We start from the raw sequence: 27,500 nt of genomic DNA on the forward strand, positions 1-27,500 counted from the left end.
GGTATAGGATACTGTCAGGCGTAAGTAGTTTTCTAGCACGGTAGAGAGAGCCAACCTTCCTTGCAGCAGCCTTGGCAATGCTCTCAATGTATCTATTCCAGTTCATATTCCCTGTAAACGTTAGGCCGAAGAGTTTAAAAGAATTACTTTCAGGCAATGTGTTATTGGCCATTGCTATTGGTGGTAGAGAAGGTTTCTTGTAGTTATTGAAGGAAACAAGCTTAGTCTTAGCAGCATTGAATGTGACCAACCATTTTTGTCCCCATTCCACTACGGATTGGAGGTCATCCTCTAGTCTTTCTGCCATTTAATCGGATATGTGTTCATTTGTTTTCCTCTCATATCTGTTATAGAGAGTGGTGTCATCGGCAAATATACCCATCTCCGAAACAATTTTATCAGGGAGGTAATTTATGAATATCAGGAATAATAGAGGTTCAAGGATAGACCCCTGAGGTACTCCCGCATTTATGTCATATTGTTTGGATGTACGATCGTCGAGGACAACTTTGATTTTTCTATTCCTTAAGAAGGATTTAATTACATTATGAATTCTTCCAGTGATTCCATATGATCTAATTTTCCTTAGAAGACCATCGTGCCATACCCTGTCAAAAGCCTTAGATATATCGAGGGCCACCGCTCTACCCTCCCCTGTTTTATCCAATGAACGGTATATACGTTCAGAAACTACAGTTAAGATATCTGCTGTTGAACGGGCTTGCCTGAATCCATATTGTTTGTCAGTCAGGAGTTTAGCAGCTGTTAGGTGCTGGACTAGGGCTTGATTAACTAAGGACTCAAATATTTTGGCGAAAAGTGGGAGGAGGCTAATAGGGCGATAATTTAGTGGGTCAGTTCTTTCACCAGAATTCTTGAAGACTGGTACCACAGAGGCGGTTTTCCAGCAGTCGGGAAAACAAGATTCGTTAAGGCATTTATTGTAAAGTTTGGACAGAACTGGAGCAACCTCGGCAGAGCATTATTTTAATAGCACAGCCGGGATGAGATCTGGTCCACATGCTTTTGAGGTGTCTAGGTTTTTTATAATAGCATATACCTGAGAAGGGGTGATTTTCAAATCGTTTAGTGTGGCGTCTGTTCGCAGAGGAAAATCAGGGAGTGAGTGGTGTACCGAGTTCAGTGTAGAGTTTGAGGCAAACCGACTGGCAAGCAGATTAGCCTTGTCAGTTGCCGTGCAAGCAACCTCATGATTGTTTGTTAGTGGGGGAATAGCTGACTGTCCATTATTAACTACGCTGTTGTAGATTTTCCAAAAATCCCGGGTTCCTAATTTCTGTGCTTCGATGCGCTTTCTGGTGGTTTCAGAGTAATCTGTCTTAGCTGTCTCTATCACTCTCTTACAATTATTTCTAGCTTCTATAAACTTCTGTTTATTTGAGCTGGACTTATGTCAGTTGAATCTGCGGAATGCATGCTGCCTTTGACATATGGCAGCTGCACAAGCAGAAGTAAACCATTGGGGAGAGTGGGTCAAGAGTAAAGACATTTTGCCATGGGGCATCTCTGATGAGCTCCCTGATGGCTTCCCAATCAGCCTTTTTGTAATACCTTGTTGTTTTGAGTAGTGGGTCTTCAGTTTTAGGGCGAAAATTTAGGCTGATTTCTACCATTATCACAGCGTGATCAGCATTCCCGAGTGGGCTGTGGGCATTTGTTGTACAGTCATTGGGAACTGTTGTCATAAAGAGATTTAGAAGTGAGGCATGTTGATCGTGCTGGTCTGGGAAACGTGTCAGAAATGTAACCAACTGAGATAGGGAATGGGATATAGAGAAGCTATTTGTTGCGCTACCAGCTACGTCTGTGTGATTAGAGAATCCTAGCCAGTTACTGTGGTGGACATTGAAGTCACCAAATACATGTATTTGTGCGCTAGTATCGAGGGAGAGTGCTATATCTATGCTGTCTGAGACTTTGTTTATTAGGGTACAGTCTTGATTTGAGGGAGAGCGGTAGAGAAAATACAAGTAGCTAATATTGTGTTGCATATTTAGTCTGAAGCACATAAAGGCCTGGTCCTCTGATTCTAGTTTTCGAGAACTGATATTTCAAACAAAAGCATTTTCTTATTTCGTTTACAATGTTAGAATGTAATATGGGTGGGGGTTATGAGCCGGGAGAGGATAAGTGAGGTCTTTGAAGATAATAAACATCTTCTTATACTAAATTCTAAAATATAAATATACTAAATTCTCTTATGCCGTAAAAACCAAAAGATGGAATAGATAAACTTAAAAAGGGAATATATAAAAAAAGAAGATGTTTATTATCTTCAAACACCTCACTTATCCTCTCCCGGCTCATAACCCCAACTCATGTTACATTCTAAATTTGTAAACGAAATAAGAATAATTTTTGTTTGAAATATCAGTTATCGACGATAATTCTTAGCCTGAAGACGTAATCCCCCAACGCGGGTGATTACAGAAACATGTATGCACATAAGTAGCCATCAATGTTTGTATAAATAAATTTCATATCTATCTATCTATCTATCTATCTATCTATCTATATATATATATATATATATATATATATATATATATAAAGAGAGAGAGATTTTTATTTATTATATATATTTATAAATATATATATATATATATTTATATACATATATATATGTTTATAAATACACACATATATACATATATATATATGCATATATATATATCCTTATCTTTCACTTTATCTATATATTTATCTATACATAAACAAGTCATTTATACTTATTATTCACATCTTTCTATCTATCTCGTATTCTGTTTCTACCTACTATCTATCATGGCGGTTATTTGACACCTGCTTCCTCGGCTTCAGTCTATTTGCTTCTCCTTACGTACTAACTGTCTTTGCGTGTCTTAACAAACATTCTTCTCTCTCTCTCCAAACCAACGAAGACTTGTGAACGAATGTCGTGAAAACCAATCAGGCCGAGCACACACCTTACCAAGAAAAACAAGCCACTCATCCGATAGCCACCGTACCTCTAAAACGCAACTGAATGCCAACTCTCACTATATCGCAAGGTATGGAATTGAATATAACATTATCCTTATATAAGTTAAGGGTCGTTGGTAGTGCTCCACCAAAGAGAGCAAATTATAATTTTTTTTATTTTCTTTATGTAAATATAGTCATATCTTGCTACGACGTGCAGACCGTTTCGATCATTATTGATTTCATCAGGCAAAATAATTAAAAATTAAAAAGGTTTAAGAGCATTTTTTTTTTAATTTTAGAGAAACATATATTTTGCTATGTCTGACCTGAGAAGTTTAACCATGCTTCAGGTCAGACATGGCAAAATATATTTTTCTCCCCAGAACATTAACCATGCTTCAGGTCAGACGTGGCAATATATATTTTTTTCTCTGAACATTACCATACTTCAGGTTAGACATGGTAAAATATATTTTTCCTCTTTTGAACATAACCATACTTTAGGTTTCGATAAAAAATACACGATTAAACCCGGATCTCCAACTTCTAACGTAGACTCCCACTACCATGTCTCTTTCTCGAACATCAGGGGTTTACATTCTAACCTTCTAGAGGTTGAAACCCAATCATAGGAGACTAAACCAAACATATTATTTCTAAGCGAAACTGGCATTGGACAGATAATTTCCCTAGATGAGTTCGTAATTAAAGGATACTCTAACTTAACTTCTAAATCTGACCCCCAAGATTGCCATGGCTATGGAATAAGTGCCTATGTAAAAGATGGCTTTTCATGTGGTAGGGACATCTCCAGAGAAGATTCTAACTTACCCTATATGTGCTTCCAGGTTGCACTTACTCAAACTACTGCATTTATATTTGCTCTCTATCGCCCCTACAACAGTGGACTTACTATCTTTAAAAGCATATCTGAGAAAATTGACAACGTCCTGTCTGTTTATCCTTCAGCTAACATTCATGTTTGTGGAGACTTCAATGTTCACAATGTGGAATGGTTAACTCACTCAAACAAGACCGATGATGAGGGAAGGTTCTGTCATGATTTCTCTATTGGTTATGACCTCACTCAGATTTTTCACGAACCCACCCGTGTGCCCGATACTGACGGCCAGTATGCAAGTCTCCTAGACCTTTTTCTCACAACTTGCCCTAAACTGTGTTCAGCTTCCGTTCTATCTCCATTTTGATCTTCTGACCACTCTGTTGTATCAGTTAAGATAAAAATGACATGTAATAAGTTCTCAGACGTACCTCTCCATCCTACAGTATTTCATACATTTATATCAGATTTGCCTCTGCATTACATGTTTGAAAAGGATGTGTCCGCTATAGTATCAGACCTGACAGAATGGTTAATTGTAGGTATTGACCGTTTCATACCCTCGAAAAAATTCCAGCAAAAACCTAACAGCCAGCTGTTGTTCTCCAGAATGTGCTGCTGCCATTGCGCACAGAAATCACTTTTTCCATTGCTTCCACACAATAGATGTACTAAGACTAAAGCCGCTTTCAGGACTGCCAACAACCTCTGAAAAAAGTAATAAAGAACGCAAAAGAGTTGTATGCTCAGTCCGTCAAGTCCAAAGTAGCTGAGCAGCGGCTTGGTTCCCACGAGTTTTGGCAAATAGCAAACAGAATCCTGAACAGAAACGTGTGTTCTATCCCAACTCTTATAAATGGACTTGAGATCATCTCGTCAGCATCAGACAAAGCCAAACTCTTTGCCAAAAACTTGCAGCTAATTCTACCCTTTGCGACCAAGGCCGCCAATCTCCAATATTTCCTTCTGTATTAGAAAACATGCTATGTGATATACATATATCTGTATGTGATGTTGCTAAGCTAATCAAAAACCTTGATTCCAGTAAAGCAACCGGCCCTGACGGTATTCCAATTATAGTACTCAAAAGACTTCAACCAGAACTAGCACCCATACTTACAAAACTGTTTAAACGTTGTCTTAAGGAGAATTGCTTCCCGTCACCCTAGAAAATCTCATCAGTATGTCCCGTATTTAAGAATTCAGGTGATCGCTCATCTCCATCTTAGTGCAGGCCAATAAGTCTCCTGTGCGTCATGAGTAAGTTGCTAGAATCTGTGTTAAATAGAGAAGTGACCAACCATCTCAGAAAAAATAACTTTTTTAGTGACACGCAATATGGTTTCCATTCTGCAAGATCTACAGCAGATGTGCTTACATTTATATCCCATATGATTAGTGAATCTCTCGACGGAGGCAACCTTTCTAGGGCAATTGCTCTTGACATATCAAAGGCCTTTGATAGAGTGTGCCATAAAGGTTTACTTCATAAGATCTCCAGCTATGGTATAGCTGGAAATGTCTTCTCAATTATTAAATCATTTCTCTCTGATAGGTTTGTAAGAGTAGTGGTTGATGGGCAGAAATTAAAAGCTCACAGTTTTAATGCTGGTGTCCTTCAGGGTCCATCCTGGGCCCAACTCTTTTCCTGATCTACATTAATGATCTTCCAAATCACATCCTTACATCATTCATAGACATTTATGCTGATGACACTAAGACAGTAAACGACCAAGTTCTCTCCGATTCTTTCTCCTCTGATCTTGAGCACGTGGTACAATGGGGAAAGGAGTGGCTGGTTACTTTTAATGCATCTAAAACCAAGCTTCTCTCTTTACATCATCAGCATTCTGATCCACATCTGGCATCAATTGAAATGAATGGCTCTCGTCTTCAGAAGGCCTCAAGTTTTGACAAACTTCTGGGCTTGACCATTACTCCTGATCTTAAATGGAACATGTACATCAAATCTGTTGCCAAGGCCACTGGAAAAATGGTGGGATCTTTCTATCGATCCACTGCTGACGCAATTCTCTATCTATATAAGAGCCAGGTACGTCCAAGGATGGAATACTGTTGCCATATCTGGGCAGGAGCTGCTAGAAAGGACTTGTCCTGCCTTGATAGAGTTCAAAATAGACTCCGTAGCCTCGTAGGAGATGTCCTTTTCTCTTCCCTGCAACCTCTATCTCACAGAAGAGATGTTGCGAGTTTGTCTCTGATGTATCGTTATTTTCATGGCAAGTGTTCGACTGAGCTTCAGTCTATGGTCCCCCTCGCCTAACTTTCACAAGGAACACTCGTCTAGCTGAAAACACTATCAATAATTCCCCCCTCACTCTTTATCTGTGCCTAAACCTAAACGTAGATTCCATGAACAAAGCTTCTTTCTTAGAACTGCACGCCTGTGGAATTGTCTTCCGTTTTCCTGCTTTCCGGCTGACTACAATATGGTTGCGTTCAAGTCTAACGTAAATAAATTCTTTGTGAGCTGTTCCATATAAGTTAACAAATCTACCGAATTTTCATTACTAATGATTACTATATTGTCCAATTTCTACTGTACACTCTTAACCCTTATCCTTGAGTGGCCTCTTGGCCTTGATAATGTGCTGATGCCTGTGTAAAAAAAATAAAATAAAATCTAATTTTGCTGGTAAGGGTAATATCGTGACGTCTGTTACTTATACTAAGCTCTATCACTGATACTCAGTGTTTTAATTCTGGATAAGGTTGTTATTCTATATTAATAATTCATCTCTTTTGAAATTGAAAAGTTCTTTACTAAACTTTTCTCTTCAAAATTTTCTCTCATATATACATCAGTTGGAGATATTCATTGATTTAAAACCACCTGAACAGTGAGATTTTTTTTTCCCCCACTGTTCTTCCAACTGAAACCAAAATTCCCTTCTTCCCTCATTCGTTTTCTTAGTTTTTAATTTATCATTCTGACGTTTCCTCTTAGAGGGTCAGACGATAAGGCCTTAAGGAAATTTTAATAATTTCACCTGCCCATTTCTTGTTTTTTTGTATTTAAATTAAATTATGTTTCCTCTGAAATTTCTCCTTCCATTTTGCTGTACCAAAAATTTACTTATATATATATATATATATATATATATATATATATATATATATATATATATATATATATATATATATATATAAGATTGTAGAATTTGTATTATTTATTTATTTTTTATTAGATTAGCGATTAATTTTTTTTTTTTTTTTTGTTAATTATTATGACATCCTGTCTTCTTGCTTGGATAGGTTTATCAGCTAGTATATCCATGCCCCATAGAATTTTGTGATTCTTGGTTTCAAGTACTGTTGCCGGCTTATGCTTTACCATTTGTCTGTGCGTTTGAGATGCAGTTGTTTGCATAATTACAAGTGTACTGCCCCCTCATTTGGTCGTGTCTGTTCCTTTATTTCGTTTTGGGCCACCTTGCTGAATTCGCTTACTTTGCTGAATTCGCTTACTATATGGTATACCGTTTCGGCTCTTTGTTCACAAAGTTTGTATTTGCTGTTTTCGTGTGTGTGTGTGTGTGTGTTTTTTTATCTTTGCTTTGGTGTGGTTGGTTATTATTGAGTTATATCATAACACAACTCATTTATTACATATAACACAACGCATCTATTACATATCATAACACAACTCATCTATAACAAGCTTATTATATAGATATGCATTATTCAAGGGGAGATTATCATTCACTTTTGTTAGGTCACAATAAAAATGAAACACAAAAAGTTAAAGTAAAATTAAAACAACAATGTGAACATGGATTTTGCTATATTTCACACCAATACTGGTGAGGTAGAACTATACATAAATAATAATGTATAATGTACCTATTTACTATGCCTCCCCACGGGACAGAGTTAGACACCAGGATCGTTTTTTAACGTGGAGAAAAGGTACAAAAATAAAAATTGTCTCAGTCGTGAAGGATTTCTCCTCCACCGATAGAGAACAAGAAAATGAAGTGCAGCATCCGAAGAACAGATGGTGTTTATTTGCTCCCCCACCGAGCAAATTAGGCACAAGGCCGATTTTTAATGTGAGGAGTGAAGGGAGGGGGAAGGGAAAAAGGGGACCAGCTCCCGAGAGGTGGGAAATGGGAGCTGGTTAATGGTCAGGCATGTGGGGTTGCCCCCACATCTAGTCTTTGCTAGTCATAGCTAGTCATAGCTTGCAGCATCCGAAGAACAGATGGTATTTATTTGCTCCCCCACTGAGCAAATTAGGCACAAGGCCGATTTTTAATGTGAGGAGTGAAGGGAGGGGGAAGGGAAAAAGGGGACCAGCTCCCGAAAGGTGGGAAATGGGAGCTGGTTAAAGGTCAGGCATGTGGGGTTGCCCCCACATCTGGTCTTTACTAGTCATAGCTTGCAGCATCTGCCGGAACAGATGGTATTTATTTGCTCCCCCACTGAGCAAATTAGGCACAAGGCCGTTTTTAATGTGAGGTAAAAACCAGCTCCCCTAAAAGTAGGCAAAAAGGGGGCACTCTGGTTACCAAAAATAATAATTGTCCCAGTATAGAGGGTTTCCCCTCCATTGACTGGTACAAATTATCTTAAGTGCAGTATCTGCCGGAACAGATGGTATTTATTTGCTCCCCCACCGAGCAAATTAGGCACAAGGCCGATTTTTAATGTGAGGAGTGAAGGGGAAATGGGGACCAACTCCCCGGGGAGGAGGGGAGCTGGATAGTGACAATTGGTATGAAGGGTTGCCCCTACATTGACCAAGGTCTTATATGTGGGGTCGCCCCCACATATGGTCTTTGCTTGCAGTATCTGCCGGAACAGATGGTATTTATTTGCTCCCCCACTGAGCAAATTAGGCACAAGGCCAATTTTTTAATGTGAGGAGTGAAGGGAGGGGGAAGGGAAAGGGGGGACCAGCTCCCGAGAGGTGGGAAATGGGAGCTGGTTAAAGGTCAGGCATGTGGGGTTGCCCCCACATCTGGTCTTTGCTAGTCATAGCTAGTCATAGCTAGTCATAGCTTGCAGTATCTGCCGGAACAGATACTACACTTTGATCTTGTCCCGAAGGCCAAGTTGACTATAATAATATAAGAATAATGTATAATGTAAAGAGATAAAATATAATCCATTAAAGTTTACACAATAAAATGCTTGTTCATATTTACTTAATTAATCAACATCGGAATACATAACATACATCTGAGACACATGTTATGAAGGGTTCATTTTCGTTTCTCGGTTTACGTGCCATTTTCGCATCCATGCCCAAGTGTATTTTCTATTCTCATCTTTCGTCATTCTTAGGAATCCTCTGTCTCGTTGTTTCTCTTTCCGTGTTTCTCTCGTCATATTTTTTGTATCTGTTTTGTTGATTTTTTTCAGTGTCTATCGTTATCATCATTATCCTTTCAGTGTTTTGCATCAAGTATTTTTCTACGAGTTATTTGCCCTTGGTTTACATTGTTCTTCGCCCACATTTTAGGACGTATTACTTTTTTATTTTATTTACATATTATTTATTAATTATTAATTACAATTGTCAATAAAGTTTAGCCATACTGATGAGAAGTACACTGCGAAACATGCATGTATATAGATAACTTACTTTTATGCACGTAGTAATTATTAATTAATAAATAATATATATATATATATATATATATATATATATATATATATATACTAGCAAAAGTATCCGTCGTTGATTGGGTTCAAAAACAGCCTACAGAAAATGGACTCTGATTTATGAAAGTATGATAGGTTATGAAAAGGAAGGGTTGTAAAGAGATAGCTTCGAATTTGGGGGTATCAAAACCAAAGCAAAATATGATGAAAATAAAAATGAAATAAATAAACCCCATAATTTATTATACCATACCTGTTCACACTGAAACACTTATTACAATATTCTGTGGATCTATATTAAAAAAACCTTGTTAAACTTTGTGACATATTTCCATTCTATGGAGGTCAGGCGCGAACGAACACCCAATAAATTTTATTATACCATATTTCTTCAAACTGAAACATAGTTATCAGAGTATGCTTACGCAGATAGATATGAAAAGTCTTTATTAAAGTTTGTGACTATTTCCATTCTCTGGAGTACAGGCGCGAATGCAGACCCCACAATTTTATAATACCATCCCTATTTAAGTTGAAACATACTTATCAAAGGATTCTTATGTACATCTATATCAAAAACACTTGTAAACGTTTTTTTTTTTTAATTTTTAAATATTTTATTTCCATACTTTGTGGACCAGGCACGAACGCAGACCCAACAATTTTAATGAACCATTAATTATTCGGAAATTGGAGAAGACAAAAAAGAAAATAGTGAAACAAAAAAATTCCGTGCACTTGCTGCTCTCTCTCTCTCTCTCTCTCTCTCTATATATATATATATATATATATATATATATATATATATATATATAAATTTAAAGGAGATTAGAACAATAGTCTAAAGAGCTGAGTGTATTTTAATGTAATAGTGAAATTACTAGTTTAATTAAATTATCAATCACATTACTATATATATATATATATATATATATATATATTGTTTTTTTTAATATGATTATCCACTGACACGTGTTTCGTCGTCTACGATTCATCAGAGTGGCTGATTCTAAAATAAATCGCGATACATCGAGACAGTCGAGCGAGATGGACGCACGGATAAAGGGTTTAGGCTCATTACCGCAGGGTACCGATTTCAAATCATATCAGAATCAGCCACTCTGATGAGTCGTAGATGACGAAACACGTGTCAGTGGATAATTATCAGTGGATAATTATATTAAAAAAAAAAAAACAGAAAAAGCAAAACAATATGTATGCGCTCCCCATGTGGGGGTACCAAGTTGGTTAAAGGGAAAGTTATTCCCAACTCGCATTTAGGTAAAAATGCACTTTCGTAAATAACTGAATTCATTCAAAACGTATCGCAAAAACAAAAACAAATATATATATATTAAATTTATCATAATTTATAAAAACATTTTCTTATATCGTTTACAAAATTAGAAGTCTGTCATAAAATGGCCAATTTAAGTATATCTTGAAATTTTTATATCTTGAAAATGTTTTTATATCTTAAAATTTCAGTGATCGAGGATAATTCTTGGCCTGAAGACGTAATCTCTCCTGCACGGGTGATTACAGAAACATGTATGCACATATGTAGCCATCAATGTTTGCATAAATAAATTTAATATTCCTGCTCTGTTTACTCATTGAGCACTTTTTGGTAGACACATGTTGTTTCATTGTATGTACCTCTAGGAAATTAAACTCTACTGCCATAATATATATATATATATATATATATATATATATATATATATATATATATTGTTACAAACAGCCACCTCGACATCAAGTACTGTTTTATTATTCTGTTGGTAGTATAGAGTAGATATTTGATTGTCATGTTCTAACTGAACGAGAATCCACCAAAACCTAGTATTAAAATCAGTCTGGAGAGATTCTCTTTCCTTGGCCGAGGATAGAGAGAGTGACTTGTGGCGGCGGAACAGTTACTACACCGCGACCCGATCTCGGAAGCAGAGAAAAAAAAACACTACGGATTTCATCACCCACGGAGAGAGAGAGAGAGACAGACAGGCTGACAGACAGACAAAGAGAGAGAGAGGAAGAGAGAGAGAGGAAGAGAGAGAGAAAGGGAGAGAGAGGAGAAGAGAGAGAGAGAAACAGAGAACGAGGGAGTTGAAAAACGCTCGATTGACGTCAGCACCAAACACCTCCCACCTCCTCCAATATGAAAGCAAGCGACAGGTCGTCCTCCAGTCAACGCACGTAGTGACCGCGCTGTGCCAAGAAGCAGAATAAGGAAAGAACAGGATTTCGTAAATTCTATTTTTAGAATCGAGGGGCGAAAAAAAAAAGAAAAAAAAAAAAGGAAATATAATAATTCCCTCGTGCGAGTAGTTGTGAAAAAAGTTCGACCGAGTAAAACGTGTTCTGGACAACCAAAGCGATGTCACATTTCCGAAGTTGGAAAAGACGGAGACAAAAAAAGATATCTAAATTAATCCCTCGATAAAGCTATTTTGGATAACCCAAAACGGATGCCGAGGGGCATGTTTAAAAAGAAAAGAAACAAATCAAAAATATCTGCGAAATCATCGTTTGGAATTTATGTCTCCCACGCGGAACTGAAATGTGTCGCACGGCGTCAAGAGACTGGATTTGGTGATTGAAACTGTCTTCCCTCACAAGAGATTTTATTTGGACTAACTATAGCAATTGCAAATTGTTAAAAGAAAAGAATTGAACTGTAAGTGCAAAAAAAAAAAAAACTTTATTTTCTTTCCCTGTCGAGCTGGAGATCGGACTTTTCCTCGTGTGGACTGGTTACTGCCGTTTACCTTTTGTCTTTCTGTTATAGGATTCTCTTTCAGTTAGCTTGTTAAAAATATTCCCCAATCCCATTAGCTTTGAATATATTCGTTTTTTGTTAAATCTTTCTTTCCCCCTATCATTAATAAATTTAGTTTTATATGATTTTAAAGTGTTTGTTTCGTTATCTCTTGCAAATCTTATTGTGTTCGATTTTTGTGTTTATTTTGTATCAGCCTGTCTCACAGAAAATAATTGTTTTATTTGTTTCAACCCTTTTTTTGTATAAAAAAAGGAAAATTGAACCCAATCTGGGACCTATGAACATACCCCTAATTGAGAAGATTTGTCTGCCTGTGATAAGCGTTTGATATCCATAAATGCCCATCCATACCCCTGTGTTTGCATTTTATTGCATTTTATTGTTATATTTAAATATTGCGCCGGTCCGTATGTAACAATATATATATACTAAATCTCTTACTTAGAAAAGATGCAACAATCCTCGAAAACCAATGTAGGGTAGCCATACCTAGGTGATTTTACTTTTTATTCAAATACCATGTTATTTTGAATATTTAGTCAAGGTTTACTCGTGGTGTATATCGAGATATATTATACAACGTGTCATATGTTGTATGTGAATATATGTCTGCTGGTGATCGTCTAGGCTGTATATTTTAACATTTATGCAACAGTTCCAACAAGAACCGATTGACGTGGACGTATCGAACAGTTGTAGACAAACAATTCTTTTTAAACAGATGTAAATAACACAACACATACCTGAATTATTTACGAACATTTATTCTCATGATCTGGCCAGCATTTTCAGAGATTACACGTTCTAACATCTTGGCTGTCCGAAGTGACGCCGCTTCCCACGTCCTTGGTAGTCTGTTCACTATGGTGGTCAAACTTCAACTCGACTCTAAACTTCCCGATCTCTAACCTCAGTTCCGTTACGTCACTAATTAAAAGATACGTCGCCTTAACGTGACCATTCTGTCACGTACGCCTGTTCAAGGTTATTTTGTTTATATGTAACCTAGCTAAATTATATAAACATCCCAGCTAAGATCTATTGCCAAACTTAATTCTATAAACAATAAATAACTCCAAATATAAACTATTTTAAGTATATCATTGAATAGATAGATAGACAGATCGAAAACAACTAATTAACTTTCAACATTTGTAAGGTGAACACTACTCATGCCATATTGTCCTAACAAACTTTTGTACATGAGGATGATATCTTGTATGTAATTCAAACAAAGTGTGTGTGTATGTATGTGTGTCTGTCTGTGTGTCTGTGGATTGGCTGGTTGGTTGTTTTACGGCATATCAACCCTTTTCAGGTTATTTAATGCTGAATCCAGTTATTTGGAAGAACAATTTTTTGATAGAACATATTTTTTTTTCAAGTTGGTTTCTATTTAACCCATAGTTGGGGCCCTAACAGGTACTACAACCCCGGGTCAGAGTGGACCTGGAAGCAATGGCAATTAAAGGGTGGCTCCACACTCCCCAAAGCTGGGGCCTCACCACTGGATATAGTTTAAGATCATATCGAGGACCAACATCACTGTAAAGAAGGAATAAGATTATAAAAAGAACAGCCTGCACGCAGACCAACGATCACATTAGAGACACGTTGGGGACGTTACAGCTGAGGTGAGAAGTCACACATGGTCGGAGAAGGAGGAATAAAGGTTTTGTTAAAACCTGAAACAATGAGTTGAATATATATATATATATATATATATATATATATATATATATATATATATATATATATGAACAAATGATTAATAAAACATGTTAAAAGACATCCTGAAACAGAGTTAAAAACATATTTAATTTTAAAAAAAGAAAACACAAGATAAGTGGATAGTCCTTAATCCACGGAGTTTCGAAGAAATACTCTCCTTCTCATCAGAGGACAGGAATTAGCAAAATGCAGGATCGGATTTTGCATATAAAAGTATTTAATGAAACTACAAGTAAGTCACAGATCTTACTTGGTTAAAAAAGGGTGAGGTAAGGGGAACAGGAGGCAAAAGAAAAATAAAAATAAAAAGATTTCACATGAATGGACAGTCCGGTGAAGGGTAAAAATCCAAAAATGGTAAAATCCAAAACGGTAGAATTTAAAATTTCAATCCGATAGGTAAATTCCAAATGGTCCAAAATAATCCAAAAGGCAGAGTTCCTTGGAAAAAGCGCAAATGGAATGAATTCCAAATCATTAAAAGAAAAGTACTGGAGAGAATATTTAAAAACACGTCTGTCAAGGCTGGATGAATAAAAAAAAAAAATATATATATATATATATATATATATATATATATATATATATATATATATATATATATGTTTTCTCTTTTTTTAATCTCTTGTTGTTACTGTATTACAGGACAAGAATTCATCTAGTCTGGTATTCAGCTTACCGTTTTTACTCCAGACAGCATTACTTAGAGAAGATGCAAAAATTCTCATATAAGCCAATGTGAGGTAGCCATACCTAGGTGATTTTATTTTGGTTTGGAACACTGTGTTATTTTGACTATTTAGTCAAGGTTTACTTGTAAGGCGAACACTACTCGTGCCATGTTGTCTTGACAAACTTTTTTACAGAGAGATTGAAGACAGTCGAGGATGATATCTTGTAGGTAATTCAAACTCTGTCTGTGTGTGTGTGTGTGTGTGTGTGTGTGTGTGTGTGTGTGTGTGTGTGTGTGTGTGGATGGGTTGGTTGATTGTTTTACGGCATATCAACCCTTTTCAGGTTATTTAATGCCGAATCCAGTTATTTGGAAGAAAATGTGTTTAATAGAATATATTTACTTTTTTTTCAAGTCGGTTTCTATTTAACCCATAGTTGGGACCCTAACAGGTACTACCACTCCGGATCAGAGTGGACCTGGGAGCAATGGCAATTAAGGCGTGGCTCCACACTCCCCAAAGCCCGCAAGCTGGGGACTCACCATCGGATATAGTTTAAGGTCATATCCAGGACCGTGTGTTTGTATCCTTAATACCCGGCGTCGCTTGGGATTGAATGAGATAGGTAGAAATATTTATTAGCAGAATACCCTGCACCGTTGTTTAGAGAGTGGGATTGTCTCGGTGCAAACTTTTTCCTCGCTATAAAAAGCTTCAAGCAGAGGTATTACTTGATATGCAATGGAATACACAAAAAGGCTGTAGCCTGAAACGGCAAATGGACATTCAGTGAGGACTGATGCAGATATGGGCGTGAACGGCAATAAAGGCTCTGGAGCTTCCAGAGTCTGGCCTGGTAGGTGTCCAGGCACCACAGCTTGGACCTGGTCATCAGTGAATGTGCTGGACTATAGACTATGCACTTTTGTAAATAATTGAATTCATTCAAACGTATCGCAAAAACAAAAACAAATAACATCTACGTAAATCCTGATATATCCGAACAGTCAGCGAGGTGGAAGAGGGATAAGAGTTTAAGCTTCTTACCATGAAGTCACGATTTCGAATCTCGCTAGATTCAGCCACTCTGATGAGTCATAGACGACGTGTCAGTGGATAGTTATATTTTTAAAAATAATATATATACCGTTCCCTGTGTGGGGGTACCAAATTGGTTAAAGGGAAAATTATTCATAACTCGCATTTAGGTAAAAATGCTCTTTCGTAAATAATTGAATTCATTCAAGACGTATCGCAAAAACAAAAACAAATAACATGCAGTTAGATAAAGATGGAATCAGTCGATGGAAAACCATGTGTGTTCAAAAATAAATAAAAGTTAATTATGTATCTATCTATATCTATAAAAGTCAAAGTGTCTGTCTGTGTGTGTGTGTGTGTGTGTGTGTGTGTGTGTGTGTACATTTCCCTACGCAATGACTCTGTCAATTTTTAGTCTACATACTCGAAATTCGATATACAGGTTACTAAGATTTGGGAAAATCGATATGACTGGATTTCGGACAGAAATTTGGCAATTAAGGGGTCAAAGTTCAACAATTTGACTTTTGAGACCTCTACCAAACTCCTCCGACAATTTTGGGGTCTAAACACTTGAAATTTTAGATATAGGTTCATTGGACATGGATCTAACTTAATAACTTGATTTGAGCCCAAAACAATAAATTTTAAGGGGTCATAATAGGGGTCAAAGGTAAAAAAATTGACCGCTTTTTTTTTTTTTTTTGCTCAACATACACCTCCAAATACCCGGGCAACGCCGGACTGAAATGCTAGTATATCTATAAAAATGAAAGTGTCTGTGTGTGTGTGTGTGTGTGTGTGTGTGTGTGTGTGTGTGTGTGTGTGTATGTGTGTGTGTGTGTGTGTACATTTCCCTACGCAATAACTCTGTAAATTTTAAGCCTGTAGACTCGAAATTTGATATACAGGGTACTGAGATTTTAGAAAATCGATGTGCTCGGTTTTCATGCAGAAATTTTGCGATTAAGGGGTCAAAGTTGAGCGATTTGATCTTTGAGAACTCTACCAAACTCCTCCGACAATTTTGGGACTAAACACTTGAAATTTTAGATATAGGTTCCTTGGACATGGATCTAACTTAATAACTTGATTTGAGCGCTAAACAATAAATTTTAAGGGGTCATAATTGGGGTCAAATTTTAAAAAATTGACCTTTTTTTGCTCAGCATGCACCTCTAAACACTCGGGCGACGCCGGGTATCCATGCTAGTAATAAAAAAAACATAAAGCTTACAATTTTGTGTTGATGATTGCATGTATTTTACAAGCAAGATCAATCAAGTTTTAGTTAAGTTTTTCTTTTTTGCTTGTTAAAATATACTAGACTACCCGTGACCTGCTGGGTCAGTATGTTAGCTATGGAATTAATGCACGAGCGTGAAACTTGTGGTGTAAATAAAATCGTTTTTTGTGACATAACAGAAACATTTCTATGAAAGTATATTTAAAAGAAAACAGAATATAGATAGATTTCTATGAGTCGTTCTGTTTATAATGTTATATACGAGTTTCATTAGTATTATTGTTGTTATTGTTATTGTTAGGTCTAATTAATAGTGAGAGTCTTAGAGAGTCTTAGTGAGAGATGTTGTTGAGAGTCTTATTAAGAGTTTATGTTGTTGTTATTCGTTGTTATTGTTCTTGTTGTTGTTATTGTTGTTATTATAAGTGTGCTTAGAGAGTCTTATTAAGAGAGATGCTGCGTTCTGTGTTCGTGTTATAAAGAGATTCATATATATAAAATGTTCATACTTAGAAGTGTAGAAGCTCTTTGAGTGTTGAGACATTGTGTGTAAAGACATTTTAAAACACATGATATACAAGACATATAATGACAATTTTCACTTTACCTTTTAGTAGAATTACAACACAAAGACGACGTTTATAAAAACACATAATGGGTTTATTTCTTCTCCCGACCGGTCGTGGTTTTTCATAGTCAAGAATTCAAGTTTCACATTTTAAGTTTCAAAGGTGACCGTCTCGCTTCTAGACGTTCGAATCCCATATCTGGACTGTCGTCTGTCGTCCTCAGACTCTCTCTCAGACTCTCCCCCAGTTTCTCTCTGCTTAACTCTAAAGTTTCTAACTATATCGAGAACTTCCCATTTTCCATGACGTCATACACATGTTAAAACATGTGTCTTATTTCACGTGTTCTGGAAATGCGTGTCCAAAACGTTTTCCTTTGTTTACAAAAGGAATTTTAACCTATATTCCTAGTAACCTATATTTCCAATATGTTAAAACATGTTTATTAAATTATCCTATAGTTGCATTCCTTCAATTGAATTTCATAGCACAGAATTGACAATGCACATTCTTTTCTTAAAACTATTTTATCTCTAAGCTTAACAATGGTTTGTTTTACATTCCATTTGCTAATTCTCTCTCGTAATTTATTTCTAAACCTAAATTACGAGGTTCGAATTTCGTCTATTCTATTTCATTTTCATTTTAACAAAATCTCTCTATTTTTATACTTACATGAAAAGGGGACAGCCCTTATTATGTAACAATGATTGTCATATTTGAAAAAAAAAACTTACAGTCATTGAATTATAAATGGTTTGCAATACTTATAGGTAAATGTGCACTGAACAGATACCATAATACTTAAAGTTAAATTCAAATTTTGATATATATTTTTAATTTAAACGCGAAAAAAAAAACAATTGGGACGCTGAAAACGTACACAGTAAAGCAATATGTTATAAAATGCTCTTATCGTTGTCAACGGGTTAAAGTAGATTTATTTGTAAGAAAATTGCGTTAAAATAACTTAAACGTAATATGGAAATGAACGATGTAAAAAAAAAGCAGAAAGTATTAACAATAGCTTATTTGGATAATTTAAACGCGAAAAAAAATTGGGACGCTGAAAACGTACACAGTAAAACAATACGTTGTCAACGGGTTAAAGTTGATTTATTTGTAAGAAAATTGCGACAGTATAGTTGTAATACAGAATAGTTACTAAACATCCCCATCCTTCCATGTTAAATAATAATTTCTAAATAATAACATTAATATTTTAGTGCGCAGGTCAAATTCTGCAAAAGTAGCGATTTGTGTTAATTTTTTTACGCTGTTATGGGTTTATGTTTATGTACGCATGCGCACCTGGAAGTCGTACACCGGATGTTAAGTTACAACACCCGTTACAAGGTCATTTGAGTTTTGTAATTATATAGGTTGTAGAAAATTTTTAGATGTTTATAGAAGTGTCTATATATACGGGGTGGCCCATAAGTCACTTTACATTTAAAAATTCAATAACTTTTTTTTTATTAATATATTTTAATTTCTCTTTTCAAAATTATAAAATAGAATCTTTGGAAAGTTTTTAAGGATAAGTTTACAAAGAACAACTAGTGAGGATAATTGAATTTCACTTTGAAAATGGACGGTGAATTGTTGCAATGCAACGATCTTATATGCGCCATCTCAATGTTCAATATCCTCTTAAAAGATATGCTATTGAATTTGTTCAACCTCAGTTTGTAAACATGCCAGGGTATTTGTGGCAAACACAATGGAGCAACTGCACATACAGCTAGAGCAACAATGCAGTTGTTAATTGTGATGTTTTAGGATCGAAAAATCTCTTGAAATTTCGATTTTGAATGGCCTCCACGTTCATCTAATTTGACAGAACTAGACTTTTGGCTTTGGGGATATCTTAAAGACAAAGTGTATGCAAATAAGCCTCGAAGCATCCAAGAACTTAAGGCAAACATACGCAGGAAATTCTTTCCCTACAACTTCCGATGTTAAGAACTGTCATAAAGAATAGCTTAGAAAGAGCTCGACTTTGCAAAGCCGATAATAGAGGCTACTTAAGAGACATTATATTTCGTAATTAAGTTAGAACAAATTTCCACCCTATAAAGTGTGTAATAAAAAAAAGAATTAATTAAATACAGTCATTTAAGAAAAAAGTTATTTGGTTTTCAAACTGTAAAGTGACTTATGGGCCAGCCTATATATAAAATATATATACTTGTGATGTTGGTGGCTGAGAATGTGTATAAACACTTCAATCAATGTTTTTATCGGTAATAAATATCTTCGTTTCAGTTCATCATCTGTTTTTCTTCACTATAGGAAAAAAACAGCTTTCTAAATGTTTTCAGAGCAATAGGGACTGCCAAAATCACCGCAGAATTATCCCCCTTATATGTAACACGGTGTAACTTTATTATAAATTAATATTATCAGTATAACTTTTGTACCATTTAAAAGAAGAGCAAAATAAACAAGTAATAATTAAAAAAAAAATTTCATCGAACGAAAATAATGAAATTGCGAGACAAAAATCATGTTTACATAATTGGCGCTTTAAAATAACGTTCCCATGTAGTAGACATTCCGAACGTGAAAACATACCCGTATTTAATAAACCTAGCAAAAATCAACTAATGATCAAATTTTCGTGAAATTTTCGATACTTATCCATTTTAGAATGAAATTACATATAAAATGCAGTTTCCGTAAAATATACGATTGGAAATATTTTTTTAGTGCGTGTTCCCCTCCCCCCCCCCATATTTATTTTTTCGAAATTCGAACAAAATATATTTAATTCTATCGAAATTTCTATTTATTATGAAACATAAGAATTCAAATATGTAAAAATATTTATTTTTAAAAAATTTAAATGCACATATTGAACCAAGATTTACCTCGAATTTGCAATTAAAAAATTGATATAAACTTAATATTATTATCTTTTTTTTAAATAGGGTTTTTTTTTTCGAATTAATATATACTATATTCAGTTGCCTTGAACTGCCAAGAAAAATTGCCAATTGCCAATTGCCAACTTGAATTGCCAAGAAAAAGAAACTTCGTAAACATTAATTAATTTTTAAAAGATTAAAACGATTAAAATTCCATTATTTCAAAATGTTCCGTTACAACATAGAGTTTTAATTAATTGTGTTTAAAATTTTTTTTAAATATTAAGTTTTAATATAAACATAATATGACTCTTGTCAGCTATTTTATCGCCAGATTAAAACCAATTTGAAAATATTATTGCACAAATATTAAGCATTTTGTAGCCCCCCTATTTTGTTTGTCTCTTTTTACCGAACAAAATATGGAACCCCGTAGGTAACCAAATGAACAGTCAGTAAAACCGTATTTCACATTCAATATACACATGTTTATAATATTATTAATCATTAAACTGTGTAAATCTTAAAACCTAACAAAATTATAACAAAGATTAATTATTAATTGCAGTTTGAAGAAGATAAACAAAGGTTTGAAAAAATCATTAAGTCGCTTCTGCTTTTCCATAGTTCGTATAGTTAACAGAAGTCTGACGTCACGGAAACATGCGGTCTATTTTTCACAATCGTTTGGTAGACCCTACAGAGCAACATACATTTGCTTTAACGAGTTCTTTGGTTGGCTTCTGTTTGGTTGGCTTCTGTAAGTTCGATCCGTAAGTATTTTTTTCTTCATTTTGGTGTTACGACAAAAAAAAAGTTAAAAAATTGAAAAAAAAAAAAATTATTTTTCAGATTTTACATTTAAATTTACTTAAAGAATAAAATGTCTTCAAAAAGTGTAGACCCATCTTCTTATTTAAACTTCCGCTCGACAACCGGAGCATAACATACGTGGATCTACCGCAACAAGACGTTCATTTCTCTTCTCTTCTGCTCCGAGGCATTGCCTCCGCCGTAACACAAAAATGAAGAAAAGAAAAAAAAACAAAAAATAACTTATGAATCGAACTTCCTACTTGTCCTTCCAGTTGAAAATTCTAGAAACTATTTAAGTCTTTTAGACCTTCTCTTTGTAAGCAAATAGAATATCTTTTAGGTGCTAATGAGGTTTCTATTTGATTAGTTCTCTTTTTTTTTCTTTTTTCTTTCTTTTTCTTTTTTCTTTTTTTTTTTTTTTTTCAGCCCTCGCTTATATTTTTCCATTTTTAATCTTAATTTCCTAACCTCGATTTAACCCTGTTGAGCAGGCTTCGAAACTGGTTAGTTAGCCTTTCCATTTTTTTTTTTTTTTTTACCTTTTAATTCATCATGCCAAGCAAATTTAGGCAAATGTGCAGTTTAGCGGCGTAAATTATTTGATAGACAAAACTTATAAAAAAAACATTTATTTCGTATATAAAACACATTATTAGACCTTAAGGCTGAAATAAACCCCGAAAAACTTTCATTTTGATTATTTTTTCATTATTTTTTATTAGACTAAATGTACGACAATTGAGGCCACCGTATTGTTTTTAAAATTTGGCCTTGCTAAGGCTTGACAGATTGGCCTTTTTACGACCAAACTTGATCTTTTTTTTTACGCTCTTTAATGAACTATGTTTTTGGCCGCCATTTTTTTTATAATGAGAGATCGTAAAAAAAGGCCAAATTGGGCCTTAAGAAGACCAATCTTTCAAACCTTAGAAAGGCCAAATTTTAAAAGCAATACGGCGGCCTCGATTTTCGTACATTTAGTCTAATAAAAAAATGTTGAAAAAATAATAAAAATGAAAGTTTTTTCTGGTTTTATTTCAGCATGTGGGTTTAATGTGTTTATATAAAAATAAATAGTTTTTATAAATTTTTGTCTGTCAAATAATTTACGCCGCTAAACTACACATTTACCCAAATTTGTGTGTGTGTATATATATATATATATATATATATATATATATATATATATATATGAAATTGTTTATAAATTCAGCATATAATACGGGAGTATGGTGAGAAACGTCTAAAGGAAATTGAAGCACACAACAAGAGAAACTCGGACCCTACCCCAACGCCGAGTCCGGGTTCAACCCCTCAAAAGAAAATCAAACCACCATCGACAGAAAACAGCTTACAGGTTGGACCTGTGACAAAAAACAAGCCTTTACGAATGTCTAATCTGGATAAACCGCTGCCGAAAGGCAAAGAATCGCTTAAGAGCCGGACGTATACAATTTCGAAGAGACTGCGGCAGCTGCCGCTCGGTCGAAGTATCGTGGTGGCTACCTCAAGTGGCAACGCCCATTCTTCCGGTGGCGCCGGAAGCGACGACAGCCGATTCCACAGGCTCTGGAAAAACAACTGGGCAAAGATGTTCTCCACCCGCAAAAACGAGAGCCTAAACACCCGGGTCACGAGGAGCAGATCAGGAGAAAAACGCCGGAAGTCCTCTTCCAATTCGTCCCCGTCCCCCGAGACACGAATCCGTAAACATGGCGTATCTTTCTCCCAAGACGTGGACGGCAATAAAGGGGAGATAACTGATACAGGTATGATGGGGGATGTGCAATCAACGTCGGGTAAAACTACGATCACAACAAATCGGAAAACTCTTGGTAATCGTTTGACCAGTATAATTAGTCAACGTAAAGTTTCGCATGGCGCTAAATATTCGGCAGTCAAGCCAGATACAAGTGATTCTGATTCCGCCTACACAGACTCTGCTAGTCAGCCATTAACTAAACCGCCAGAGATTAAAAAGAAAGACTCGTCATCGAGCGAACGTCGAGTTGGTGGATTTGCCGGTCTCTTAAGCGCGGCTGGTTTTAGTCGCTCTTCGCTGACAAAAACTACCGAATCAGTGACTCAGAGCACGACGTCCTCCGTGCCTCATGTTTCTTTTACCCTTTCTACGCCTCCCTCATCTTCAGGAGAAAATGCTTCGGTTGGACCAGAACACGCACCAGGCATCGTAACTGGTGACGTTATCGTTGATACGAATGACCTAGCCGCGACGAGCCAATCAAACACAAATCCATCATCATTGTCAGCAACCATTTTTATAGAAGATATTAACGAGTGCAACAACTCGAACATAGCAACCACCTGCTGGTCTCAACAGCAACAAAATCAATATAGTACCTACACGACAACAACAACAACAACAACAACACCGAAAAACTGTTCTGTGATCACAAACGCTAAAAGCCCAGTCAGTGGTAGCGTCGCCTCCTTACCGGGTTCGACCTCTACGATGCGCACTCATCTAACATCACTTCCGGCTTCGTCTTCCGTGCAGGCTTTTTCGTCCACATTCGGCCCGGCCTCACGAGGTCCACCTTCGCCTTTCACTAACCCGTCTCGATCAGCAACAACACACAGTTTTACCTCTTCCTCTGGCTACCCCGGAAGTGGCAGTAGTGGGCCGGTCACTAGTCGACCTCCCATCACCCAATCCTACTCATTCTCTTCATCCTCGTCACCATCTTTCTATGCCGGCGATGCCAACAAGATGTCCACAGGTTCGTCGTCAACACCCGACGTCCACCATGCAGCTCCCGGTCTGACGACACCCGTCAGCACTTCAACGACAGCTAAAACTACCCACACGACCACAACGATGACGGGTTTGATATCGGCCCCACTCCCCGGAAATAAATTCAGCCTTCTCGCGAGCCGACGCCGTGGGCCGCAGCATGGGACGGGGCTGCGGTCATCTTCACTGGAAGAGTACCGAACGTCGGCATCGAATTCTGATTTTCAAACTTCACACTTGGTGACATCCAGCTCGACATACTGGTCGCCCACGCCGGCCACTCCTCCGCCTTCTTACTATTCCAATTACGGCGTTTCCAGCTCTTTTATGCACCCGCAAGTCAACCGGTGGATACCCGGAGGAGGATCTGCGTATGTTTCCCCGCTTGGACACACTACAAGGTATCATTTGTATGAAATAAAATAAATGTATTTCGCATGATTGTTGTGCGTTGTTATATAGCTGTACTGCATGTGTATGAAGTAGGGCTATGACAACAGCATATTCTTTTCATCGTTCTGACTCTCGAGTATATATCCGACACAGTTAGACACAGTTAATCAACCGCAAACCACATCACTATATATAAAAGCATATAAGATAACAACGGATACACACTCGAGAGTCAAAACAATGAAAAGAATACGCTGTTGTCCTAGCCTTAGTTATAAGCTTCTTATTATTTACGCACTTTTGAAGGGAATGCTGTTGTTGTTGTTGTTGTTGTAGTTGTAGTTGTTGTTTTGTTGTTGATGAGGATGACGATGAGGAGGCGAAGGAGTATCGTTCATTTTATTTCGGAGGCAGCTGAGGACTATTGCTGGCATTTGTTTCGCCGATATCTTTCTAGTTAGAATTCATTCTAAAGGCACCGTCTGTAAGTGAAAGGTGTTTCTGTGGAACGAACTGGATTCGAACTTGGTACGCCCAGGTTGACAGTGCGTCTCGTTAACCACTCGGTCACCGTAATCTCCTGTTTCGAACGAGCTGAAACGCCCTGTGTATAGCGGTCCAGTCCAAAAATATTCAGTACACAAAGTTAAGACGCCGGAAGTGGACTCGGTTTAGCTAAAATACGGAACGGAAGTCACTAACCATGAAACGAAATACGAAACCACGTGGAAGTAATTTATTTCAAAGAATTATTTTAGTTTTAACACTTCTTGTGTTATTATGAAACAATAAAAAATAATAAACTTTCATTTCTATAAATAGTTTTTTTTTAACACTTGTGTTACCATGAAAAACTAATGAACATTTTTATTACTTGCATTTAATATTACTTTCATTTCTATAAATATTTTTTATTGTTGTTTTGTTTTGTTTGTGTTATCACGATAAAAAAAGACAAAGAAATTTTATTATTTACATTTATATAAATGGTGTCTCTCTGAAAAAATATATATATTATATATATATATATATATCTATATCATTATTATTATATATATATATATATCATTATTATTATTACTATTATTATTATTATCATTATTATTATTATTATTATTATTATTATCATGATCACCATTATCATTATTATTATTATCATTATTTTATTATTATTATCATTAATATTATTATTATTATCATTATTATTATTATTATTATTATTATTATTATAATGTCTTTCACAAGATTTGGCACAGAATCTGGCTATGAATAATGCACGATAATTTTGTTGTTGACACTTCTTGTGTTATCAAAAAAAAAATGATTTTAAACATTTGTTCAAAAAAGTTTCTTAAAATGTATAAATGGAGGGAAACTTTATATTACTTTTTTGAAATAAACTATTCCCATATGAATATGTTTGATATATATACTTTTTTAAATATTTTTATAGAAATGTAACAAAATAAAAGTGTTTTTTAGCAAAGAGAAGTAATTCATTATTTAGAAGCACGGAGAAAATGAAATTCCAAACAGGAGTTTAGAAAAAACGACCACGTACGCATATATATATATATATATATATATATATATATATATATATATATATATATATATATATATATTAAAGAAAATATTACAAAAAATTACAAAAAATCAAATATAGATATTTGCAAAAAAATTGATAAGGATAGTAAAGAAATAACTGACAGACTTAAAATTAGTAATAGAGTGGGAATTTTACAAAAAAACAGTCATATATTTTGCTTAAAGACCATAAGATAAATTTTGAAAATAAACCTACAACTAGGTTAATTAATCCTACGAAACCCGAAATTGGTAAATTAAGTAAAAATATACTAGAAAGAGTTAACTATCAAATTAAATCAACATATAAGCTAAATCTATGGATTAACACAGCGGATACCATTAAATGGTTTTCCAATATAAATAATAAAAAGAATTGTACTTTCTTACAATTCGATATTGTGAATTACTATCCCTCCATATCTAAGGAACTATTCGAAGAGGTGATGGAGTTTGCTAAACTCCTGTCTGATATAAAAGACACTGAAATTGAAATTATACGGACATGTAGAAATACTACATTAATTAGTGGAAATGATCAGTGGTTGAAAAAAGATCAAAATGACCTGTTTGACATTTCCATGGGGTCTTTGGATTCGGCTGAAATGACAGACTTAGTAGGTCTATTCATACTATACAACTTAACCAAAGACATCAATGTCATGGATATAGGCTTGTATCGTGATGATGGACTGATGATCATCAAGGAATCCAACGGCCCTAAATGTGAAAGAACCAAAAAGATTATCTTAAATGAATTCCGTAGAATTAAATTAAAAGTGGATATTGTATCAGATGTTAAAACTGTAAATTTTTTGGATGTGAACTTTGATTTAAGGAAAGGCATCTACCAACCATATAGGAAGGAAAACTCAAACCCAATTTATGTACACCCCCTATCAAATCACCCAAAATCTATCATTAGGCATATCCCCAAATCCATTAGTAAAAGAATCAGTGACAATTCTTCCAATCTTGAAACATTTAATAAACATAAATATTTCTATAACAGGGCCCTTAAGGATAGTGGATACAAAAACACCCAAATTGAGTTCATAGAACCAACACACCCAAACACAAATACAAATAGAAACCGTAAGAGAAAAATCCTGTGGTACAATCCCCCTTTTAATCTGAAACTTAAAACAAATCTAGGAATGAAATTCTTAAACTTAATTAAAAAGCACTTCCCTATTAATAACATACTACATAAAATTTTCAATAAAAATACAATAAAACTTAGTTATAGCTGTAATGAAAACCTTGAAAAAATAATTAAAAAACATAATAACAAAATATTAAACAAAAATAGCACACCCATTGCTACCGAAAGTTGTAACTGTAGAATTAAATCAAAATGCCCTCTTAAAGGAAATTGTCAAATTACTTCTGTAGTGTACCAAGCAACTATTTCTACTAAAGAAAATCCGAATGAAAAAAAATATTACATAGGAATGACAAATAACAATTTTAAAGAAAGATTTACCGGTCACAAGTGCTCTTTTGAAAATAATGAGTACAAAAATAGAACTTCCTTGTCTAAATATTACAATGAACTAGTAGAGCAAGGTTACTCCCCAATAGTAAATTGGAAAAT

At 35.4% G+C, this 27,500-nt stretch overlaps 1 protein-coding gene across 9 annotated transcripts in view; it reads left to right on the top strand.

Annotated features, from left to right (window-relative positions):
- Nucleotides 1–27,500, top strand: part of LOC145269516 (uncharacterized) — a 962,295-nt gene that overhangs the window by 870,421 nt on the left and 64,374 nt on the right. For all 9 annotated transcript variants that reach the window (XR_013865075.1, XM_080125267.1, XM_080125266.1 and 6 more), the window contains one exon: nucleotides 22,382–24,324. Coding sequence is in view for 8 of the 9 variants with exons in the window: in XM_080125267.1 (XP_079981393.1) it covers nucleotides 22,382–24,324 (1,943 nt within the window). In the remaining variant the exon portion in view is untranslated. The remainder of the gene's footprint in view (nucleotides 1–22,381; nucleotides 24,325–27,500) is intronic.

Source organism: Euprymna scolopes, chromosome 45 (genome assembly GCF_053919585.1).
Source record: "Euprymna scolopes isolate OS-2025 chromosome 45, ASM5391958v1, whole genome shotgun sequence".
In the NCBI taxonomy this organism is placed as follows: domain Eukaryota; kingdom Metazoa; phylum Mollusca; class Cephalopoda; order Sepiida; family Sepiolidae; genus Euprymna; species Euprymna scolopes.